General features: G+C 45.4%; 1 protein-coding gene across 1 annotated transcript; it reads left to right on the top strand.

Moving 5' to 3' along the window:
- Nucleotides 1-482: 482 nt before the first annotated feature.
- On the top strand, nucleotides 483-17,398 carry LOC128431306 (target of Nesh-SH3). The gene is made up of 24 exons (XM_053417585.1): nucleotides 483-655; nucleotides 4,384-4,563; nucleotides 5,700-5,768; nucleotides 5,841-5,973; nucleotides 6,109-6,284; nucleotides 6,416-6,468; nucleotides 6,615-6,654; nucleotides 6,865-6,942; nucleotides 7,752-7,934; nucleotides 8,010-8,069; nucleotides 8,112-8,574; nucleotides 8,755-8,921; nucleotides 11,531-11,596; nucleotides 12,239-12,325; nucleotides 13,381-13,440; nucleotides 13,516-13,671; nucleotides 13,838-13,927; nucleotides 14,060-14,269; nucleotides 14,388-14,493; nucleotides 14,610-14,689; nucleotides 14,841-14,870; nucleotides 14,950-15,108; nucleotides 15,185-15,307; nucleotides 15,579-17,398. Exons 1-24 carry the CDS (start codon nucleotides 580-582, stop codon nucleotides 15,692-15,694), a joined length of 2,961 nt encoding a protein of 986 aa, XP_053273560.1. The 5' UTR covers nucleotides 483-579; the 3' UTR covers nucleotides 15,695-17,398.
- The last annotated feature ends 8,097 nt before the right edge of the window (nucleotides 17,399-25,495 follow it).

The raw sequence follows: 25,495 nt of genomic DNA, 5'->3' as shown, positions 1-25,495 counted from the left end.
ACAAAGACACAAACAACTACAAAGATACAAACAACTACAAAGATACAAACAACTAAAAATATACAAACAAATACAAAGATACAAACAACTACAAAGATACAAACAAATACAAAGATACAAAAAACTACAAAGATACAAACAACTACAAAGATACAAACAACTACAAAGATACAAACAAATACAAAGATACAAACAACTACAAAGATACAAACAAATACAAAGATACAAACAACTACAAAGATACAAACAACTACAACAAGGAGAGGAGGAGAACGTGAAGAAAGGAGCCGTAAGAGTTAGAAGAGAAGAAGTGATGTTTGAGAGAAGGAGGAGGGGCTGAGAGGGCGAGTGAGCTTTAGAACCACAGAGAGAGAGGGGGGGATGTGAGGACTATAGGGCTGCTGATGTCATACTGGCCCCGCCTCCCGGAGGTATACATGGTGGCGTCTCAGCAGTCGACCTCTCACAGCGAGGACGACTGCTGAACAAGAGACCCGCAGACACTAACAGCTCCTGGTCGCTCCTCATCCTCCTCTTCATCCCCTTCATCCTCCTCATCCTCATCTCCTGGACGCTGGGATGGCGAGCCTCCTCCTCCTCCTCCTCCTCCTCGTGCTGATGCTCCTCAGCGGGACGCCGGCTCAGAGGGTCAGAGGTGAGTGTCTCACTCTCAGAAACACAGGAAGACATGTTGTTCTGATTCTCTACAGAAGAAGAAGAGTAAACAACATCAGAAATACAGTGAAGAAGAGATGAGAGAGAAAAGTTGGAGACTTCATCATAATCTGACAACTTCTGTTTAAATAAAGTTTTAATCAATCGTTTTTCATGTTTAATATTTAACTGTTCAAACATGTTTGTGTTGCTTTGTCAGTTTTCAGGTAAAGTCAGGTGTGTGTGTCCCTGTGTCTGTGTGTGTCTCTGTGTGTGGGTGTGTGTGTGTCTGTGTGTCTGTGTGTGTGTGTGTGTGTGTGTGTCTGTCTGTGTGTGTGTGGGTGTGTGTGTGTGTGTCTGTGTGTGTGTGTGTGTGTGTGTATGTGTGTGTGTGTGTGTGTGTGTCTGTCTGTGTGTGTGTGGGTGTGTGTGTGTGTGTCTGTGTGTCTGTGTGTGTGTGTGTATGTGTGTGTGTGTGTCTGTGTGTCTGTGTGTCTGTGTGTGTGTGGGGGGGGGGGGGGTGGGGGGGGTGGGGGTGCGTGCGTTGTAAGATGATCAGTAATATGTGATTTGAGGATTTGAGAGCTCAGACAGAGAGAGAGAGAGAGAGAGAGAGAGAGAGAGAAAGAGAGAGAGAATGTGTTGAAACAGATTGAAAATACAAAAACCTAATTATTGTTATTAAACAGGATTGTTGGTCTTCCTGTGTGTGTGTGTGTGTTTCCAGATGTTTGAGGACGATACGCCCACTTCCAACTGTTACGCTCGTTTTCTCAGTTTAACAAGTGTAAAAAACTGCACGATGTAAAACACATGTTATTGCAACTTTACTTTATTATATTATATCAGGTGTACTTTACTGTACTTTACTGCAGCAGTACCTGAACTTGTGTTTGTCATTTGTAAGAGTTTGTTCACTTTTAGTGAATAAAAATAGGAAAGCTCAACAGTACGTAACTTTACTGCACAGTGTACTTTACTGCACAGTGTACTTTACTGCACAGTGTACTTCACTGTACAGTGTACTTTACTGCACAGTGTACTTTACTGCAGAGTGTACTTTACTGCACAGTGTACTTTACTGCACAGTGTACTTCACTGTACAGTGTACTTTACTGCAGAGTGTACTTTACTGCAGAGTGTACTTTACTGCACAGTGTACTTCACTGTACAGTGTACTTCACTGCACAGTGTACTTTACTGTACAGTGTACTTTACTGCACAGTGTACTTTACTGCACAGCGTACTTCACTGTACAGTGTACTGTACTGCACAGTGTACTTTACTGCAGAGTGTACTTTACTGCACAGTGTACTTTACTGCACAGTGTACTGTACTGCACAGTGTACTTTACTGCACAGTGTACTTCACTGTACAGTGTACTGTACTGCACAGTGTACTTTACTGCACAGTGTACTTTACTGCACAGTGTACTTCACTGTACAGTGTACTGTACTGTACAGTGTACTTTACTGCAGAGTGTACTTTACTGCACAGTGTACTTTACTGCACAGTGTACTGTACTGCACAGTGTACTTTACTGCACAGTGTACTTCACTGTACAGTGTACTGTACTGCACAGTGTACTTTACTGCACAGTGTACTTCACTGTACAGTGTACTGTACTGCACAGTGTACTTTACTGCACAGTGTACTTCACTGCAGAGTGTACTTTACTGCACAGTGTACTGTACTGCAGAGTGTACTTTACTGCACAGTGTACTGTACTGCACAGTGTACTTCACTGCAGAGTGTACTTTACTGCACAGTGTACTGTACTGCAGAGTGTACTTTACTGTACAGTGTACTGTACTGCACAGTGTGAAGTCGACCTGTGTTGGTCTCTGGGCTCAGGATCAGATCGGGGTCAGGGGTCACGACTCCGTGTTTCCCCTCTGGCATGTGGAGCTCTGTCCCTTCACTCAATCAGCTGCTGCTACAAAGACGTCGACAGGTCGAGTCCCGCAGCCAAGAATGAGCTACATGATTCCACTTGTCCACCGCGTCCAAGTCTGCAGACTTGAACCCACGGATCTGCAGAACAATCGGCCCAAAGAAAACCTGGAGTCAACACACGTGAACAATGAGGCTCCTAGAAACGCCGGCGCCCCCACAGGTCGAACGTGGAAGCACAAGTTGTTCACGTCTCATTACATCTGATTCACTGACCTGAGGCCAGTTTACCTTCCACTCAGTGATCGCTCCACACACTCCACACACTCCACACACTCCACACACTCCACACACCTCACACACCCCACACACTCCACACACTTCACACACTCCACACACTCCACGCACCTCACACACTCCACACACTCCACACACTCCACACACTCCACACACTCCACACACTCCACACACTTCACACACTCCACACACCTCACACACCCCACACACTCCACACACTTCACACACTCCACACACTCCACGCACCTCACACACTCCACACACTCCACACACTCCACACACTCCACACACTCCACACACTCCACACACTTCACACACTCCACACACTTCACACACTCCACACACCCCACACACTCCACACACTCCACACACTCCACACACTTCACACACTCCACACACCTCACACACCCCACACACTCCACACACTTCACACACTCCACACACTCCACGCACCTCACACACTCCACACACTCCACACACTTCACACACTCCACACACCCCACACACTCCACACACTTCACACACTCCACACACCCCACACACTCCACACACTCCACACACTCCACACACTCCACACACCTCACACACCTCACACACTCCACACACTCCACACACTCCACACACTCCACACACCTCACACACCTCACACACTCCACACACTCCACACACCTCACACACCTCACACACCTCACACACTCCACACACTCCACGCACCTCACACACTCCACACACCTCACACACTCCACACACCTCACGCACCTCACACACTCCACACACTCCACACACCTCACACACTCCACACACTCCACACACTCCACACACTCCACACACTCCACACACCTCACACACCTCACACACCTCACACACTCCACACACTCCACGCACCTCACACACTCCACACACCTCACACACTCCACACACCTCACGCACCTCACACACTCCACACACTCCACACACCTCACACACTCCACACACTCCACACACTCCACACACTCCACACACTCCACGCACCTCACGCACCTCACACACTCCACACACTCCACACACTCCACACACCTCACACACCTCACACACCTCACACACTTCATTTAACCAGATGAAAGACCAGAATCCTGATTCTAACGAGACGATTCAAAGAGAATCCATCTTTCTTCATAAATCCTCAGAGCTCAGATGTTCCATGTGTTAAAGTTTATGATCCTGCAGCTCTGAAACCTTCTGTTCTCGTTAAAGTTTAAAAGTTGCCTGATGTTTGGTTTGAGCCTCAGAGACTCAGAGGTCAAGACCTGCTGCTGGAAACATACGTGTTCATGAACTGTGCAACCACACACACACACACACACACACACACACATGGAGAGCTGGTTCTGTGCCGGACCGTGATGAAACAGTCACGCACCACAAAGTACAGTAAAGACAGTAAAGTTCTTTAGTTATAGAAACTGTTTTACATTAACATTTCTGAAACGTCTCTTTTATTGTGAAAGTTTGTTTACTCTGTGTCAACACCCTCCGGTCTTTTCTCCTCGTCTTCGTCAGCTGGGCGTCAGAACATGAGAGTTCGGATCAAGGCGAGCGGCGACACCATCGTGATGCAGTTCGTGCGTTCGAGCCCGGACGTGAAGCTGGAAGGTTTCATCCTGGGCTACGGCAGCGGCCTGTTCTCCAAACAGTGGATCCAGCTGCCGGAGGACGGACGGGCCTTCGAGGCCGAGATGGGTGAGAGCTCCTCTTATTCATCTGGTTGATATCACTCCTTTTTATTCATCTGAAGCTGAGGCTCGAAACCGGGTTGTCTCACGTGTTCCTAATGAGAGTTTGTGTTTAACATGCTTTGATCATGTGTGTAAAAGAGCAGAAGTCGAGTTGTTTTTACTTTGTAAACAATCCGACGTCCGGCAGGAGAATCAAGTTGTTTCTACACGAACAGAAACGAGAAGCAGATGAAACGACAAACACAGACAAACAGTTTTAATCACGTCTGAGTCTCTGGTCGTTTCTGCTCGAGGTCGTCTGACGGACACGTGGCACCGGGATCAAACCTTCCTCCAGGCGTTAACTCTTTAAATACAAACCACATGCTGCAGTGTCATGTGACATCGTTACAGTTAATAACAGGTAAATGTGTGTAGAGCGTCAGAGACATTAAACAACAAATAACCAAAACATTATGAATTATCATGTTGTTATAATAAGTGAAATAGTTGAACAGAGACCGTTCTGTCTGACGGGGGAGTGATGAGGTCGTGAGGGGGCGGGGCATGTCTCCATCTACATTTCTACATGCTTAGATAAAAGCTGGTGTCAATGTCAATAAAGTTTTCATCAGTTTCTTGACAAACAGGTGAGTGTGAGGGGGTGAGAAAGCTCCACAGGTCAAAGGTCAAAGTTTAACAACACAACTTGTTTCACGTCACATTAACCTCTGACATTCACAGACTTTTATTCTGAAAGGAATCAAGACCAGAATAATACAAACCAAAGAAATAATTTAATGGTAAATAACAATAAAACAGTTTTTATTGGAACGAAAATATTTAAAGATTCAGAAAAAGTTTGAAGAAAAACTAAAAGAACGAAAGTAAAAACAAATGAAGAGAAAAAGGAGACGTGAGAAACATGAGGATCACATGACCGAATGTTTTCACATGTGTTCGCTCTGATCGTTCACACGTGTGCGTCTGTTTCCTGTCTCTCTGGGGGGTGGGGGGGGGGCTGCCACTGACTTCCCAGTGCAAGTCCATCAAGAACACGTAGTTCACGCACTGGAGCCTTTACACATGACCTTTGACCTTTTGGACTTGATCCTGGTCACCTGCTTCGAATGTTTTCAAAACGTTAACGTCTGTTTTCAGACGCAGAGCCAAAGTACCTGGTGGCCGTTCAGCCAATCCCAGTCAACGATGTGAAGAAGCACTGCACAGGTACGCTGAGCACTTCCTGTTTGTCTCGGGGCGCAGGTCCACAGGAAGTCTCACTCTGTCTCACCTGCACAGGTCAAGTGAACCTGGACAAAGCGCTGCACCTGGTGATCGGCTCCGTCAGCCCCACGGCCGTGCTGCTGTCCTGGGGACACGACCTGAAGACGCCGTACGAAGGAGACGTCCTGAACGAGTGTCTGGAGGACGGGTCAGAGACGCAGTGAAATATATGAGACAATCATCTGACCTTTACTAGAGCGCCACCATTAGGCAGTTGTGTGGTTTTTTGGGGCGGGTAAAACACGTTGAGTAAAGACCTTTCCCTACGTCTTTGTGTCTCCAGGTTTTACACCATCCGCTACAGAGAGAGGAACAGGAAGTGGAATTATCAGACCTGCCCCACCGGCGACACCGTCATCGACAACCTGAAACCAAACACGGTGTACGAGTTCGGCGTCCGATCCAACAAGGACGAGCGCAGCGGCGCGTGGAGCCAACCGGTCGTTCACAACATGAACAGTGCGTAGAGGGTCCGGTCACTTCCTGTGGCTGCAGCTCGTCTTCCTCTGCATTTTGTTTGTTAACATGTTAACCTGGTAAAATTAAACTTATTATAAACAGACTAACCTCAGTTTTTTCTGGATTCACAGATAAAAATGCTCAGAAGACGTTTCAGCTGCGTAACCCTCTGGTCAAACCGCTGGTACGTCACTGCTGCTTTCAAATCTACAAACTAACACAGGATCCAACGTTTGAAACTCACTCTTCATTTATTTAATTTGTAAATATGAAAACCACTAAAAGAGGTTTCAGATCAGTTAGTGATCATTTGTGTGTTGTGTTTTGCAGAAGCCTCACAGAGCTCACGCTCTGTTCCCCCCCCGTCCTGGTAAGATGTGATTTGCTGTCCAACGTGTGAAGAGACGTTTCTTCGTCACGTTCATTCACTGAGGAATCGAACAGTCACACGAGCTCATCTTCACTCATCTCTTTATTTGAACAGAAGTCACAGATTCTCTGAAGCAGCTGAAAGTGAAAAACACAGAAGGATCGATTGATCGTGTTCACTGACACACACTTTGTGTTTTTGTGTTTTCAGCTCTACACAACCGCACACAGCCTCGACTGTCTCCCCTCAAACATCCGGGATTCCCCGGAGCGCCGCGCACGTCTTTTGGTGATTATCTCTTCTTCTGCATGTTCTCACATCAGAGCTGCACAGACCTCTGACCTCACACATCTGAGCCTCAGCAGCTTCCGTAGTTAAACTCAAACTAAAGTAACTTGAGAATGTTCTCGTGTTCTGAGGAAACGAAGAAAGAAAATCGTCATTTGGCCTAAAAGCAGTTTGAGTCTCGTCTGGGTCACATGATCTGTGCAGCTGTTTGATCTGAACCCACTGATTTGACGCTTTCACCACTTTGATCTTTTCTTCTTCTCTTATCAAACCGACCATATTATTCCCCACAGCGCCACCTGAGGGCCAGCAGGAGACGTCACCTCTTCCCGGCGCCGCTGAGCCTAAACGGCCTCGAGCGTCAGCTGGTAACGAGACGGACTTTATGTTTTACTGAGCAGCTGGACCTGTGCTGTTTGGGGGGGGGGGGGGGGGGGGGGTTGGCTGCATGCGATGGTTAGAAAGTCCATACGAAGCGTGGAGTTGACGTCAGGTGACACCAGCATGTGCACTTTGCCCCGCCCACACCGATGGCTGCGGCTAGGCCTTTTTAACGCTCCCGTAAAGGTCATGTGACGGCGGCCATGATGCTTCTCTTCTTCTGCTTCGCTTCTTTCAAGCAGAACGTGAACTTAGCAGACTGTCCTCACTGTCCCTCCCTTGTTGTCTCAGTGTCTTCTTTGCTCTTCTTCTGCGAGGTCCCATGTTGTAGAAGACGTGTCTCGTGTCTCTCGCGTCTTCGTCCCTGTTAGAGACGAATCCATACCGTGTTCCCATGACGACGGTACCTCTCTCCTCTTTCCCTGCAGACGATGGAAACTCTGTTAGAAACGACACCAGGCGCCCGACGGGTCCTCGTCCTTCTGTCCGACTGCTGCCGTCCACAGTGGACACCACAGCCGCCCCCCTCACTAGATCCCCCCCCCACAGGGACTCGCCTCAGAATGCTCAGACGCCCTCTAGTGCACCGGAGAAGCCTCGTTACCCTGCCGGTAAATTCCACCTCACAACTGAACTTATTTAATTTTGTTTCTGAAAACTGGATGAACATCTGATTGTGGTTCCAGAGAACTGCTCTCACGACTCCTTCCTGTTCACTTTGTGTTTCTGTGTGATGGTTGCTTCAGGTAAATCAGAATTCAGCGTGTGTTCGATCCCCTGCTGAGCGTGACGCTCTCTGTTGGTCCGACACAAAAACAACAGAATCATCTGCAAACAGTCGAACGTCTTCTCAACAGGCTTCATCTGCTGTGGGGATTCAAACAAACCTTTATTTATCCTTGTTGACAGGTCGAGGACGATCTCGTACTGGGACACTCGTCTTTGTCTCGTTAAACCTTCTTTCTCCCTTGCAGCTTTCAGCCAATCACAGGACGGATCATCGCTGCTGAGAACAGCTCTGACCAATGAGAGGGCTAGAACTAACAGCTGGGGTAATGACGACCTCGTGGCGCTTCCTCCGTCTCGCTCTTTGTCTGCTGTGAATCTGCCGCCATCTTGTTCCCCAGCTTCCAGTTACACCTGCAGCTCAGTCTTTGTTTGCTCGCTCTCCGAGTCGCATCTCATCCAACATGGCCGCCACGTCCTGCATGCGGCGCACAATCTTACAGTCATGGTTGCGTCATCACATCAGTTGAAATGACTGTGGCTTCTGAAGATTGTGAGCGTGTAAAAACTAAATGTGAGTGATGTGAGGAACCGTGAAGTCGGAACATCACGAGATTCACAGTGAACTCGCTTCTCTGGCCTCTGAACGGCAGAATCACACTTTAACTCAGGCTCAACTGTTTCTGATCTTTTAGGTCAGAGCAGGAACTCCGGCCCGTCGCTGCCTTTACCCCCGAACAAGCCGGTGGCCAGATCCTCCAGGCCGGAGCCAAGAACACCCCCCCTCCCCTCCTCTAACGGCTTCAGACAGCCCCGTCCCTCCTCGTCCTCTAGAACCAGTAGCTCGTCCCCGACCTCCGGGACACTCGGGGGTAACCCTCCTCCTGGCTCCTCCACTCTCATTCACTTCACTCCTCTGTGGTTTGAAGTGGAAGATGTCGGACTAACGATTCCTGGTTTTGTTTCATCTTTCATTTCAAAGGAGAAGACGAAGCTTCAGACACTGATTCTCACCACGATCACTGATTCTCACCACGATCACTGATTCTCACCACAATCACTGATTCTCATCACGATCACTGATTCTAATCACGATCACTGATTCTCACCACGATCACCGATTCTCACCACGATCACTGATTCTAATCACGATCACTGATTCTCACCACGATCACTGATTCTCACCACGATCACTGATTCTAATCACGATCACTGATTCTCACCACGATCACTGATTCTCACCACGATCACTGATTCTCATCACGATCACTGATTCTAATCACGATCACTGATTCTCACCACGATCACCGATTCTCACCACGATCACTGATTCTAATCACGATCACTGATTCTCACCACGATCACTGATTCTCACCACGATCACTGATTCTCATCACGATCACTGATTCTCATCACGATCACTGATTCTAATCACGATCACTGATTCTCACCACGATCACTGATTCTCACCACGATCACTGATTCTCATCACGATCACTGATTCTAATCACGATCACTGATTCTCACCACGATCACTGATTCTCACCACGATCACTGATTCTCACCACGATCACCGATTCTCATCACGATCACCGATTCTCACCACGATCACCGATTCTCACCACGATCACCGATTCTCACCACGATCACCGATTCTCACCACGATCACCGATTCTCACCACGATCACCGATTCTCATCACGATCACCGATTCTCACCACGATCACCGATTCTCACCACGATCACCGATTCTCACCACGATCACCGATTCTCATCACGATCACCGATTCTCACCACGATCACCGATTCTCACCACGATCACCGATTCTCATCACGATCACTGATTCTCACCACGATCACCGATTCTCACCACGATCACCGATTCTCATCACGATCACTGATTCTCACCACGATCACTGATTCTAATCACGATCACTGATTCTCACCAAGATCACCGATTCTCACCACGATCACCGATTCTCACCACGATCACCGATTCTCACCACGATCACCGATTCTCACCACGATCACCGATTCTCACCACGATCACTGATTCTGATCACGATCACTGATTCTAATCACGATCACTGATTCTCACCACGATCACCGATTCTCACCACGATCACTGATTCTCACCACGATCACCGATTCTCACCACGATCACTGATTCTCACCACGATCACTGATTCTGATCACGATCACTGATTCTCACCACGATCACTGATTCTCACCACGATCACTGATTCTAATCACGATCACTGATTCTCACCACGATCACTGATTCTAATCACGATCACCGATTCTCATCACGATCACTGATTCTCATCACGATCACTGATTCTCACCAAGATCACTGATTCTAATCACGATCACTGATTCTCACCACGATCACCGATTCTCACCACGATCACTGATTCTCACCACGATCACTGATTCTAATCACGATCACCGATTCTCACCACGATCACTGATTCTCACCACGATCACCGATTCTCACCACGATCACCGATTCTCACCACGATCACTGATTCTCACCACGATCACTGATTCTGATCACGATCACTGATTCTAATCACGATCACTGATTCTCACCACGATCACCGATTCTCACCACGATCACTGATTCTCACCACGATCACCGATTCTCACCACGATCACTGATTCTCACCACGATCACTGATTCTGATCACGATCACTGATTCTAATCACGATCACTGATTCTCACCACGATCACTGATTCTAATCACGATCACCGATTCTCATCACGATCACTGATTCTCATCACGATCACTGATTCTCACCAAGATCACTGATTCTAATCACGATCACTGATTCTCACCACGATCACCGATTCTCACCACGATCACTGATTCTCACCACGATCACTGATTCTAATCACGATCACCGATTCTCACCACGATCACTGATTCTCACCACGATCACCGATTCTCACCACGATCACTGATTCTCACCACGATCACTGATTCTAATCACGATCACCGATTCTCACCACGATCACCGATTCTCACCACGATCACTGATTCTCACCACGATCACCGATTCTCACCACGATCACTGATTCTCACCACGATCACTGATTCTCACCACGGTCACTGATTCTCACCACGATCACTGATTCTAATCACGATCCTTCAACACTTTGTAGTTTGAGTCGTTTGCTGCTGACTGAATCCGACGGACGAACACCTGAACGAGTCTAAAGTTTGATCATCAGGTCTATAAATTCTGATGAAACTTTGTCACAATAATAGTGTCCAACTTTCTGTTTATGTTTCAAGACGTCAAGACAATGTATCAACTTAACGTCTGAATCGTTAGTGTTTTAAAAACCTTTCGGACGTCAAACACAAATCTGGTTCGACAAAGTTTGAGAATATCCCGAGGACTCGAACTCTTGTTCTTTCTGTCGGGTTCAGTTTCCAGATTCTTTCTCTTCGTAATGTTCAGTTTTCTTCCAACAGTTCCCGGACATCGCCACCGGGGCATGTCCCCGCCCAAACCAGCCTTATGGCACCGACACCGACTGGGTAAAAAAACAAAGCTTGTGTTTCCTCATTAACCGTCTGTCACTTCCACCGCAGCTCGTCCTGCTGATTCTGTCTCCATCCATTTTGTTTGTTTTAATACTTTGTCTTTCATTCATCCCTCCATCGCTCGGCGGTGTGTCCTCGTCTTCGTGTCCACGTGTTTCTGCTGCTGAAGGTTTTCATCAAAGCTTCAAATAATCACTTTGAACAGAACTTGATTATTTGAGTGTGTTACATCAGCTGATGTTACTGTGGTCATGTGGTCATGTGGTCATGTGGTCATGTGGTCGGTGTTCCATCTCCATCACACACAGACAGTCTGAGGACGACCAATCACACGTCAGCATCTCATCCTAATGAAGCTTCTGTTTGATTTAAAAATGAGAAATAACGAGGCAGAATTAGAACCATGTGATTCAGCTGCTGTAAAATCTGCAGCTTGACTTCACGTGTGTTTGGACTTTGTGACGTGTTGATGACGTGTGCGTGGTCGTCAGTCGGCGTGAGCTCTCGTCCATGTCCGATTGTTTCTTCTTCATGTTCAATGTCTCCAACATGTCCACAGGAGCTTTGTGTTAAAGATGTAAAACAGTGGAACCTTCAACCAGTCACAGGTGTTTAAACATGTTTTTCCCGCCACAGTGAACAACTCGCTGCTGGACGACACGTCTCAGCTCCCGGACGTGTTCGCTCGCTCTGGTCCTGGGGTCGAGGAGGAGCGGTTTCACGGTAACGGCCTCGGTGTCGCCTCTCTCTCCTCGTGCTCGCTCGCCACCTGGCGCCTGCTCCGCTCTGCATGGTTTGGCCGTCCTGGATGTCGACAGACGAATGTTTAAAATGAGCGGGAAAGAAAATCCCTCTCGTCGGTCTGAGCTCCGGCAGCGTCTGTGGAAAATCCTTTGAGTCGATGGAAAGAATGTTCTCCTGCCGTCGTTGACTTACTTTTCAGAAGCTTTGAGCGTTTTGTCACCGCAGAAGTTTGAAGGAACTGTTTCTGATTATCCTGTGACGACGCTGCCATCTGGAGCCGCTGCTGTTATTTCAGTCCTCCGGCCTCAGCTGCTGCTTCTTGCTTGATTGCGACCACTGCGAGCTTCAGACTTGTTCCTGCAGAGACGTGTTTAGAGAAGAACGTGCACGGCGTGGCGTGCAGCGAGAATGTGCAGACGAATGTTTGCTTTTGGTTTGAGGATTGTTTGTGTGTGAGAATCAGACCGTGTTTATTTCATTTGGTTTTGTGCTGTAATCACGACGCAGCTAACTTTTAATTCATGTTGAAGAATAAAAGAAACTTTACAGACGACAGGAAAAGAGTCGGCGCTGAAGGCGAGCTGGCGTCTCGGCGCCGTCGCACACAGTCACATGTGAGCGTCTGCACTGTTTCATGTTTGGAGCTGAAACATCTTTCATGTTTCTGATTCCATTTAGTTCTGGAAGCAACTCAACTTTCTGATTGTGAAGAATTTGTGCAAATGAAAGAAAGGAGGGAATGTAATTGGCTGCAGCTTCTGGACGTCGGCCTGAAAAACAAACGCTCTGCGCCCTCGTGGAATTACACGAGAGCGCTCATGTTTTCAGGTTGAGTTGGAACCAGGTCCCCAGTTCTCATGAGAACAGAGGAGATTTTCCAGCAGATTAGAAATCAGCTCATTGGAAAACCAAAACATGAATCTGAACCTGATTCACAGTAAAAAAACAGGTTCCACTGTTTCACATCCACAGAGATGAAGTGCTCTTCTAGTTTTATACTAGTGTTTCAGTTTGATATGAGCTGTTTGTTTCAGGGTCTCCGGCTCGTCCCCTCAACAAGAGGCCGAACCTGGTGGGGAAACCTGGAGAAACAGGTGAGAAGTGAGGAAACTTTAAAAATCACTTTTCATGTTTCATTTGCTGGAAAACTGAAGATTTCTTTTTATCAGACAAAGTCAACGACTTCAAGCTGACGGACAAGTTACAGATCCTCAAAGCCAAAGTCCCTCCAGCCTCCTCCAAACCAGAGCGGAGACCGACCACCACCACCACCACCACCGCCACAAGTAGGACCAGGACCAGGACCACGGTGGCACCGACACCTGGTACGAACATTTTAAAATGATGTGTGTTCTGGCTCCACCTCTGTTTGATTGGTTTTGGTGAAATTCTTCCTCTTTATCTTTGTTCCAGTTCTCGTAGAACCGATGTTACGCTGAAGTTCTCTGTGTTGAAAGAACACATTTTAATCAGTTTTTGTTTCTTCCTCAGCGACTCGACAGGAAACGTGGGAAGACTCCGACCTGTTCAAGTCTCAGCCGACCTCAGAAATCGACGCCATGGGAAATAAAAGATTTGTTGGTGAGTGGAGTTATTTCAACTGAACATTTTGAACCAAGTTCTATTGCAGCAGGGAATTGAACCCTCAACCCTGGCAGTGTTGGTGCCTTGCTTCTAGAATTCTGACTGACCCCTCCCCTCCTCCCCCCACAGCTCCTCACGTCGTTTATCAAACAGGAAAGAGACCGGACGAGCCGTGTTCCATCACCTCCTCCCTCAGCTACTTCCCTGGACACGAACACGGGGAAGCAAACGCCACTGCGCCGCCCAAGACTCCGCCCTCAAACCTCACGGTGGTGACGGTGGAGGGGTGTCCGTCCTTCATCATCCTGGACTGGGAGAAAACCGACAACGACACCACGGGTGAGAAGAAACAAACTGAAGATTGTTCCTCAGATTCAACATAATAAGAACCGTTTCGGTTTGACTGTACGACGTGTTAAGACAAATCTTTCCCATAATCCTCCTGTCCTGTCCTCAGAGTATGAAGTCATCTCCACCGCTAAAGGACCTGATGGCGAGCAGGTTTCCATCCTGACGACCAACCAGACTCACACGGCGGTGGAGAACCTCAAACCTGAGAGCAGGTGAGAGGATCAGAATCAGAAGAAGCTTCAGATCGGAGCTTCACCCGTTGACCTTCGAGGGGCCCGTGAAAGTAACAGAGTACTTTGAGCTAAGTAACTCTTCTTTGTGTTTACAGTTATGAGTTCAAGGTGAAAGCAAAGAACGATCTGGGTTCGGGTCCGTCCAGCGAACCAGTTTCCTTCAACACAGAATCAGGTACTGGACACCGACAGGAAGTCGAAACTTTCTCTTCTCCTGTTTTAACAGAAAAAATCCATCTTGACTAAAAAAATGTTTTTAACACTAAGATTGTGAAGCGACGTCATTAAATGAATCAACAGATTCAAATTGAGTTTGTTTTTCTCAGCCGACCCTCGAGTGAGCGAGAACGTGTCAGGTGAGATTCCGTCCACGCGTCGTCACATGACCATGAACCTGTACTGAGCCTGTTGTCATGGAAACACTGTGGTCTCCAGGTAAAGACGCCATCTGGACTCAGTTCCCCTTTAAGACGGACTCGTACTCCGACTGTCACGGGAAACAGTACGTGAAGAGGACCTGGTACCGGAAGTTTGTTGGTGTCCAGCTGTGCAACTCGCTGAGGTACAAGATCTACCTGAGCGACTCGCTCAACGGTGAGTGTCCAATCCGGAGCCACGCCGGAGCCACGCCCCCTGACCACTTAATCTGACGTCTCTGTTTCCTGTTCAGGTAAATTCTACAACGTCGGAGATCAGACCGGCTTCGGCGAGGATCACTGTCAGTTCGTCGATTCCTTCCTGGATGGAAGAACGGGTCGACAGCTGCGAGCCGACCAGCTGCCGCCCAGACCCGGTACCAACTGCTTTTATTTTGAAAGAACAGGAGCTGACCAATCAATTTAGCTGCTTTTATTTTGAAAGAACAGGAGCTGATCTCATTCTGGTTGCTTTTATTTTGAAAGAACACTGACTGCTAACAGTTAGAGAATGGAAGTTTAGACGTATCCTCTGGGACCATGAACTCACCGGAGTTAAAAGCAGGACGTAGATCCACTCGTCTGTTATCTTGTCATTTCACTGAATAATGAACGGACCAATCACACGTGTGCTGTTGTTTATCGCAGGTTTCTACAGAGCCGTGCGACAGGAGCCTGTCCACTTCGGACAGATGGGAGGACACTCCCACGTCAGCTACGTCTCTTGGTACGAGTGTGGAACGCCAATCCCAGGAAAGTGGTAGACGGACCCGAGCTCAGAGCCGTCCTGGGAGACGCCTGAAAGACGAGCAGGTCCTGAGAACGAGCCGGAGCTGAGACGTCAGAACCCAGAGCTTCAGAAACATGGACCTCATGGTCAGGGAACTTAAACTGAATCAGTAAACGTGTGTCGTCTTCAGTATTTATCAAAGTGACGTTCGTTTCCTGTGCAGTAAAACAAATCTCACGTAGTAGATTTTATTTCGTGTTCAGATCATGGGAAGCTGGCTCCCTGTTTTCATGTTATTTATCTGAAGCTCTTTGGTCACATGACTCCACCACGGAGACGCTTCTTCTTCTTCTTTCAAATGGAAATAAGACGACGTCCTGCTTCACTTCCTCCTCTGACACAAACTGGATCTAAACAAACGCAAAATAAAAACAACGAGACGTAAACTCAACATCCGACCAATTCACTTTTCAGGAATCAAGAAATCCAAAATGTTTCCATGGATCTGAGAAGAAAGTGTAGAATATATAACAGAAGAACCTTTTCTTTCCTCATCAGGTATCTGCAGAATATGAATCACTTTCTCTTTATTTATAAAACATAAGGAAACGTGACGAAATTTTGACATTTTTACTTAAAAATCTGCGTAAAAGTAAATTATTTGATGACCGATGTTGCCGTCCTCTTTGTTCGATGTTTAAATTCAGGCCAGATTTTGTGGGTTTTAACGATTCGTACATTTCCGATCATTGTCACGAACGCTGCTTCGGACTCACACAGAGGAAACAATATGGAGGCTTCTACACTTTGCAATTTGCACAACAAAAATGTATTTATATGTATATGGAGAGAATGTATTTTTATATACATTCTTGCAGATGCATCACCATGGCCTCTTTTTTGCGATAACGTTGTAACTCTTCTTCTCTGACGCTAAAGCACAAATCTGACAGGAGAAAATGGCTGATAAATCTAAATATTCATATTTAAACAAACTCTTTGTGTATTTTACCAAACAAACAGACGATAAAGTTGAGTTGTTGTGGTGGTTAGCATTGGTTAGCAGAGGTATAACAACGGCTACTCAATTCTAAAGCTACGTGGCTAGCTCACCAGCTGCTCATTACAACTAGTTAACAAAGAGATGGAAACTGTTTGTTATGAGAATTATGTCGAGCTGAAAGTGTCAAATATGACATTGGACAAAAAGTCTTTATATTTTCAACATCAAATCAAACTGGGAACTTTAGCTAAGCTAGCTTCATTAGCAAGAAAAGCGCAATGACTGACTTCCTGAAAATCACAAAATGTCAAGATAAGTATCTGAAAGTTTCATAGAGAACAATAAAGTCCGGTAGTGACTAAAGGAAGGTGAGCTAATCAGTGGGTTTGTATCTTGCTAATTAGCCAAGAAGTTCAGCTTTCTATAGATGTACGAGTTCACAGGACTTTAAGGTGTAAAATGTAACACTGGGTTTGTCTAAATATAAAAATCTGACCTTTTTTCAAGTCACCATGTAACTCAAATGTCGTAGAACAGTCCTGGATCGGGGCTAAGAGCTAGCATGCTAATGTGTTTTTGTCATTGAGCCATTCATTTCCTGTTGTTTTTAATGTTTGTCCTGGTGACGCTGAACTTTAACGACTCTTCCACCAAATCATCGTGTCAAATATTTTCTGTACATTTGTTTTTATATTATTTTCAACAATAAAGACGTTTGATTCTTTTTTTAAAGAAGTTTATATTTTGTTCTGACTCAGAATAAACTTCAGATTCAGCAGGAAGTTCTAGTGTAACAGAGTTTTATCCGTTGTGTTAGCAACAAATCACAAACCCTCACTCAACTCGAAAGTGAAGCCATTCCAACCTGGTGACTGCTCTGCAGACATGTGTGTGTTTCTGCAGCAGGAAACGTGAGGTTGTGTTTTCTCCAGAGAACCAAACACGTGAAGGGTTGTTCACCACAGAGCCTGAAAAAGAAAATAAGAGCAGGAAATGTCGCCGGATGCCAAATCTGCTGTAATTTCACCCTCCTGCACAAACACATGGTTACATAACACGTGAACACGCCAACGACCCCCCCCCCCCCCCCCACACACACATGTTCAGTGAACGTGAGGCCTTCAGGGACCACAGTGACGACAATGTCTTCAGTGTTGAAGCTCACGGCAGCAGCAAAAGAAAAATAATGCTAATAATAATAATAATAATAAACCAATATTAATGTAATAATTACAAACTCATTCTGTCAAAAGAAGAATGAGTAAAAGAAAAAGAATAAAATAAGAGACAACAACGAGGAACTCTTTATTTATTTTAATTCCTGATAATATAATATTAAACCCTATATATATATATAGATACACAAGTCTGTCCTAATTTCTAATAACACAATTAAAACAAAACCACAAATATGAAGTTATGATTGGTCATAACAGCAAAAAAGAAAATAGAAAAACACAAGTGAGCTGGAATTAGTAAACATTTGTAAAATACTGTTTCTTCTGTTTCCTTCTTCTATTTCATTCAAAGCGATTGGTCCGCTTGTCCTGGCTCAGTGTCACTGACCAATCAGAGAGCTGGTTAGTCACTGACCAATCAGGTCTCAAGGTGAGCTTGTGGCTAATAAGCGGGAAAATGGAGCAGCTGGAGGAGACGCTCCAGTTCCAAGATGGCGGACCGAGAGACGAGAAGTCAAAGAAGCTAAAACAAGGATAGTAAAGAACATCTGCTGGTTTAAAAAGTCCGTTTGTTAGCGTTAGCATTAGCATGAGCACCGAGCCAGGCTAGGACGAGGCTAGCACGAAGCTAACACGAAGCTAGCGTGATGCTAGCCCACAGGTGCTGGTGCTCCTCAAGTTGAAGGTTCTTACCTGAGGAGAAACACTCAGGTGAGTTTCTACTGAAACACAAACATTCACTTTATTCTGCTTTTCATACCTTTCATACCATCAGCAGCAGTGAAAAAAAACTGAACTTACTAACTCAATAAATTCACTGACAAGTCTGTAAATACTGATGAATGTAAACAGCTGGAGCTGCTGGTTTGGTAACTGGTTTCTTTAACCAGTTAGTGTGTGTGTGCTGGTCAAAGATAGTTTGAGGGAGAAGACCCTCCACTCTGTACCTAAACTGCACAAGCTGTTTCTATCAGAGTGGGGCATCTCAGATTATATGAATTGTAATAAGTGAAAATTACAGACTTTATATTTTAAACCTTCATGAAGCTCATGTAAATAAGAATCATATAATTGTGTGAATGCTGGAGCTGTGTTTGTTTCTTTATTAAACGAAGCTCGGCCGCAAAACCTGAACCTTTATGAGCCAGAAACCACGTGATTTCAAAATAAGAGCCCTGAGGTAACACATGTCTTCACTCAGTGAAGTCACATGTTTAACCTTTGAACTTCTCGGTTATTTATGGTAACCACGTGGTTAATTCATAAGTTTAGAATAATATTGAAGGTTTAAGTGGAGCGTGATGATAGTGGTGATGGTCTGCAGGTCTCACACATCGTTAAATCAATGAGGTGTTGGAGGGAAACCAGACGGGAGCTGGTGTCGTGTTACAACACGTGCGGCAGGAGGAAGTCCATGTGTCCACTTGTCCTTGAATCTGGAGGAGACGTCCTCGTCCTCGACTCTTCCTCTGTGGTGCTGTGTTTCTTCTCCTCCTGAATGTCTCGGCCTTGAGGAGCAGCGAGCGTGACCTCCCGTCATTAAAGTCGACCTCGCTGCATTTAAAACACGTGTTCATCACAGAACCGCTCCAGGACTCAGACACAGGAACAAGCCTCTGGAATTTATCAGTGACTTCATTACGTGTACTTTACTGTTAGATAAACATTTTACCGCTGCAGGTTCAGACTTACATTTTAAACCAACAGTTTTTTTAACAGTAGAATGTTTGATAATCACTTGATTTCATATTATTTAATGTTTTTAAGATTCCTTCAGTTCATCACTTCAGCTGCTTTTTATTTTGAAAGATCTCTGTATAAAACTCCTGAGTTTCAAACAAAAGCCTGAAGCTGGACCAGGACCCCCCCCCCCCCCAGCCGTCAGCACAGGGGCCGCCACCCTGATTACTCTGACAGACATGAAGCAGGGCTAGAAAAATACCAACTGATCGTTTGAGCGGAGAGCGTTGACTGTCCCAGAGGGATGAACTTCATCTGAAGAGGAGGAAGAGGACGAAGAAGAAGATCTCAATAAAGGAGATAAACTCTGGTTTTCAATAACTTCGGAGTCTGTTTATCTGGTCCCAGTTCAGCTTCTCTCTTCAGCTGCAGCTGGTTGTGTCTGTGACTCAGTCAGTTGTTCTCTCAGGAGATGGAACCCACTCAGCAGAGTCACAGACGCTCAGGGAGAAGGAGGAAACTTTCTCTTGTTCACACTCACACATCAGACTCACTTTAACCAAGCTGCTGGTTTAACTTTTAAAAAGTGTTTCAGGTTCAATGCTGCATCAGAGTAACACCTGGTTGCAGTGCATGCTGGGAAGTAAAGAAGGTAGGTAAATGAAGCACAGAACGATGAACACAAGGAGAAAACTCTGTGTTTGTGTTTCACTATGAGTGTCTGGTTTCTGTGGTGAAATGTGCTTTATGAAAACTGCCTGAGGAAACTCGGAGGAAAACCCCGTTCAGGACTCGTGAAGTCACCAAACCACACACTTCAGCTCCACATGTGCTTCCAGTCGAATCCTTCAGAGAAACTTTAATGTGCTCCAGACTGTCCCCCCCGCCCGCCTGCACACCCCCGCAGAGGAAACCAGCCACCCTGCAGCAGAGGGTCACTTCAGGATGGATACGAAACGTTGACTCGTTTTACAGGTTCAAAAGGAATAATTGCTTCTTCTGACGCTTCATACTCAATTATGTTTTAATGAAGCTAAACTTTTTCCTTCAGAGACAAATTCACACAAACTCTTGTAGATTATAAGAGGACGTCTATTCAGTTGTGAGTCTGCAGGCCTCTCTGCAGTGTTTTGGTTTCTTTGTGCTGGTTTTGGAACAAGAGCCTTCTGGCCCCCAGCTCTGGGCTCCTGCCCCCCTGCCCCCCCCCCCCCCCCCCCCCCACACACACACACACACACTTTTGTCGTGGCCGTCCTGTCGTGAATCTGTTCGTGATTAAAAATGCTGGATGTTCAGTCAGGTCAGAGTTCAGGTCCCTGTCCACACGAGGGTTTTGTCTGCATCAGTTTTAATCAAGAGGTTGTGAGCGTCTACGTCTTTGTTTCCAAACTTCTCAGTTTCTGTTCGTCCAGAGTTAAAACTCAGCTTTAAAGTTTTAGAACTAAAACTCTGGAGTGATGAGTTTTTAAATGTAGTCTTGTAGATGAACTGCAGCCTAAATAAAGATAAGAGGCTGTTACTGACTAGGGGTCAGTGTTTACACCTGCTGCAAATCTACTGGTAGAAGAAGAGATGGGCTGAACTGATCTGTTTTCAGCGTGCTGTGTTTTCTGGATCAATTGGAAAGTCGAGCAGAGACGACCTCTGACCTTTGAAGGTAACAGACTCAGCTCACTGTTTCCTGTGTAAAACAAAGTGTCCCGTCAGTCATCAGCTGAGTTTATAAACTGATCCTGGATCAGCTGCTTCACTCGTTCACAACAAACAGACCAGCAGTGAGTCGGTGGGAAACCTCTTGTTCTCCGGAGGCCACATGATCCTCGACAACAGAATCAAAGTGTGAAACACAGAAGCTCGTTCTCACGACTCATCTTTTCTGTTTCTCTTCTCAATCTTCTTCGTCAGCAGCGCTTGCATGCTGCCGAGCTGTTGCCCTGGTAACCCTCTGTTACTCACGATGCTCCGGAGTTTTCCTGAGTGTCGTCCAACGATGGAATGAGACGTTCCAGCTCGTTAGAGACGCAGCTTCAGCCAAGATTCTGTTTTTAGTCCGATGATCTCAGCTCACCTCCGTCCTGGTGTTTGAGTTGATGTCACATGTTCAGGTCAGAATCTGCGGCGCAGTGGAGAGAACGTTCTGTCAGCTCGTCCAGTCGGAGGAGGAGGAGTCAGTCTGTCCATCAGGAAGCGGTCAGAGACTAAGACATAAACAGCTGCTACAGCAACTGAGAAGGGTCAAACTCATTAACACGTCTGCAGGACTATGAGAAACTGTTACTGAACCAGGGATTTCACTGTGAACAGGCAGGAGGTGGATGACGCCCCCACCAGGCTGGAGTAGGTCACTGCTCAGTGAGACCTGCAGGATACAACCAATGAGACGACAGCAAAGGTCAAAGTCGGCCTTCTGCTGGAATCAGTTTATTTCTCAGAAGGTTTGAACTAATAGAAGTTATGAATCAGCTCTGATCAAACCAACGTGTTTGTTCTCGTCGCACCTTGAACCCGGGAAGTGGTTTGATAACCAGAGTTCATTGAAGGGAAACAGAGAAATCCTGTGTTATCGATGTTTGAGCCTCGACGGCAGCTGCAGCCTGAAGTTAGAGAAGTTTTTTTATTTATTGGTTTTCAGAATTGAATATGAAACCTCATACATACAGACGTATATGAAAACAATTCCCCCCCCCCACCCCAGGGGACAAACAGAAAAGAAAAAATTAAATAATAATAATAAAAAAATATATATATATATATATCATTGTCATCAATAAAACAAAAAAAAACAGACAAAACATAAGGTGTGTGTGAGAGAACATTCAAGTGGTTTTCAGTAATGATAAATGACAATATACACTACACATGACATATAGGACAAAACTTCACACTTGTTCAAGCAGGTATGTAATAAAAGGTTGCCAGATCCTGCTGAAGTTATCATTAGGACGTCGCAGAGCAGTCTGATCTTTTCTAGTTTCAAGAGTTGCAGCGTATCTCTAACCCAATGTTTATAGGAGGGCGGGGCAGCCTATTTCCAATTAAGTAAAATTATTCTTCTCGCTAAGAGGGTGACAAAAGCAATGCGATCAGATTGTACCCTAGGAAGATGGTCATCCTCACATTGAATACCAAATACAGCCGTGAGCGGGTTCGGCTTTATTGGCCTTTTAAATATCTTGGATAGGGCATCAAATATAGAGTCCAGTAACCCGAGAGTCTCGGACAAGATCAGAACGTATGAGCTAATGTTGCAGGTGAAAAATTGCATCTATTACCTGAATCACCAATTGTTGGATACATCTTCGCGATTCTAGCTTTAGACAAGTGCACTCTTTGTGCTACTTTGAATTGAAGTAGGCCATGTCTGGCACAAATTGATGAGGAGTGTATCCTTGTAAATATATCTGACCATTCAGTATCTGTGATTTGTAAATTCAGATCAGCCTGCCATGCTCCCTCAATGCATCAAGAGATGCCGTCTGTAAAGATGAAAGTTTCATATACATAATGGATATTATGCCTTTTATTAGATGGAGCTACTGGGCACAGAGTATCCATGGGCTGTTGTTCAGGGATTGCGGGAAATGATCTTGTTTGGTTACGAATTCAATCTCGGACCTGTAGAAATCTTAAAAAATATGATTTTGGTAAATCAAATTTAGCTCTGAGCTGGTCAAATGAAGCAAAAATACCTGCTATGTACAGATCTTTAAATGAGACAATACCTTTTTCACGCCAGATTAAGAGAGTCATTCTCAAGTGAGGGGGGAAACTGATGATTTGCCATAATTGGGGCACAAAGCGAGCTAGCCTGCCAACCGAAGTGTTTGCGCACCTGAGCCCATATACGCAGTGAATGATAGACTCCAGCCTAGAAGGGTTGTGGATCACCTCAGAGGTGTAAAGGGAGGAATAAAATGCTTTTAAACTCATTTTTTATCTCCTGCTCTTCATTAGAGATCTGACCGTCATGTTTACGGTTATTTGTGATCAGGGTAGAGGCTGTGAACTGCCTAATCTGTTGAGCAAGAGTCCTGCCTGCCTTATCTGAGTGTTCATACAGATTAGAGCGAGATTGAAGCAGTAGTTGCTCTGTATAATGGGTGGTCATCAAGTCGAACTCTGTCTGCAGAGCTGACCTCTCCTTTAAAAGTTCAGGGGTGGGAGCAGTTGAATATTTACAGTCCAGCTGATGAATTTGGTCTGTAAGATCTTTAAGATGCTGTTTTCTTTTCCTGCCCTCCCAGGTGGTGAATGAAATAATCTCTCCTCAAAAAAGCTTTAAGCGATTCCCAAAGAGTGGACTTGCTAACATCTGGTGTATCATTCATGGATAAGAAAAAATCTATTTGTGTGTTCATATGGTTAATGAACTCTTCATAAGTGAGTGAAGCATTGCTAAAGCGCCACGGGCACCGAGTTACTTTCTTAGGGAAGGATATTTGCAAAACTACAGGCCCATGATCAGAAACCACGATACTTTCATTACTGCAATCTCTGACTGAGGTCAGCAACTGGCTATCAATTAAAAAATAATCAATGCGCGAGTAGGAATGATGCACATGGGAGAAAAATTAATAACGTCTTAGATCAGGGTACAGGAAATGCCATGGATCAATCATATTGTATACTTCAAGGAAGGAAGTAATAATCTTCGCTGATCTTGTTATATTGTAGGGAGAGCTAGAGGAGCGGTCTAAAACTGGATGTAATATACAATTAAAGTCACCCCCTGGAATAAGCCTTTGTGTGTTTAAGTTGGGTAATGAGGATAAAAAAGTCTTCAAAAATTGTGCATCATCTCCGTTTGGCGCATATACATTAGCCAAAATTATAGGTATGTTATACAGGGTACCTGTGACCACAACATATCTACCTTTGTGGTCTGCAGTGACAGTCTGCACAATAAAAGGAGTATTCTTATTAACAAGAATTGCAGCTCCCCTAGACTTTCTTTGATAATTGGAGTGATATAATTGCCCTACCCACCTTTTGCATAATCTGTTATGATCAGAGGACGTGAGATGGGTTTCTTGAAAGAAAGCAATATTAACATCAAGACTTCTCAAATGGGATAAAACTCTATTACGTTTGATAATGTGAGTAACTCCCTTGGTGTTCCAACTAATGCAGTTCACAGAAATATCATCATTACTCCTGGTCAGCACTGAATTAACCATAATCAGAGGTAGACAAGAATTTGACTGCTTTTAAAGCATCCACAGGATATCGCTGACCCTGCCACACATCCATTAATACAAAATAATAAGTTATACATACAGACAGAAAAAACGTTATGCCCCCTTCCCCAAATTACCTCTCCCCAAACGAGAGGTAAGAAGCCCCATACACACTTGGTACTCTTCTATTGCGCTTTCATACGCATAGAAAAAACTACAACAACAAAAAACACACTGCTCCTTAGAGTGTTATATGTTTCAGTAGTCACAACTAAAGAATAAACAAAAATCCCTGCCTTCAATATCCAGATACAAACATGGAGAACCACTCATCATAATAAAGGGAACTAAATATATAGGCTACACAAATAAAATATTGTCGTCTCCTGGAAATGAGGATATTATGAGTTTATGAGCTGTATATCAAAATGTAAACAAATGAATATATTACCGGTACTGTACCTCAGCTGAGCCTAAGATCAACTTAAATCAGCTCAGGGCAGCAAAAATATACATGAAGAAAGTTTACAGTACCGGTGGGAGAGATCCGCTTATAGCACGAAACACCGGTAAAGTTTACCTATGTCTCTGAGGAGGGATGGCTCCATTTGGCGAGAAAATCTTGCACCTCTGCGGGTACCTTGAAGGAGTGTGAGACGCAGGTCGGCTGGGTGGAACATGCCATACTTGATGCCCGCCTGTCTGAGCTTCGCCTTGACCGGGTTAAAAGCTGCTCTGCGGCGGCTGAGCTCGGCGCTCATATCCGGGAATATGTGGATCCTCGCCTCTCTGAATTT

This window comes from Pleuronectes platessa, chromosome 24, assembly GCF_947347685.1.
Source record: "Pleuronectes platessa chromosome 24, fPlePla1.1, whole genome shotgun sequence".
Lineage (NCBI taxonomy): Eukaryota > Metazoa > Chordata > Actinopteri > Pleuronectiformes > Pleuronectidae > Pleuronectes > Pleuronectes platessa.
The sequence above is the reverse complement of the archived record's forward strand: the minus strand, read 5'-3'. Positions and strand labels throughout refer to the sequence as shown.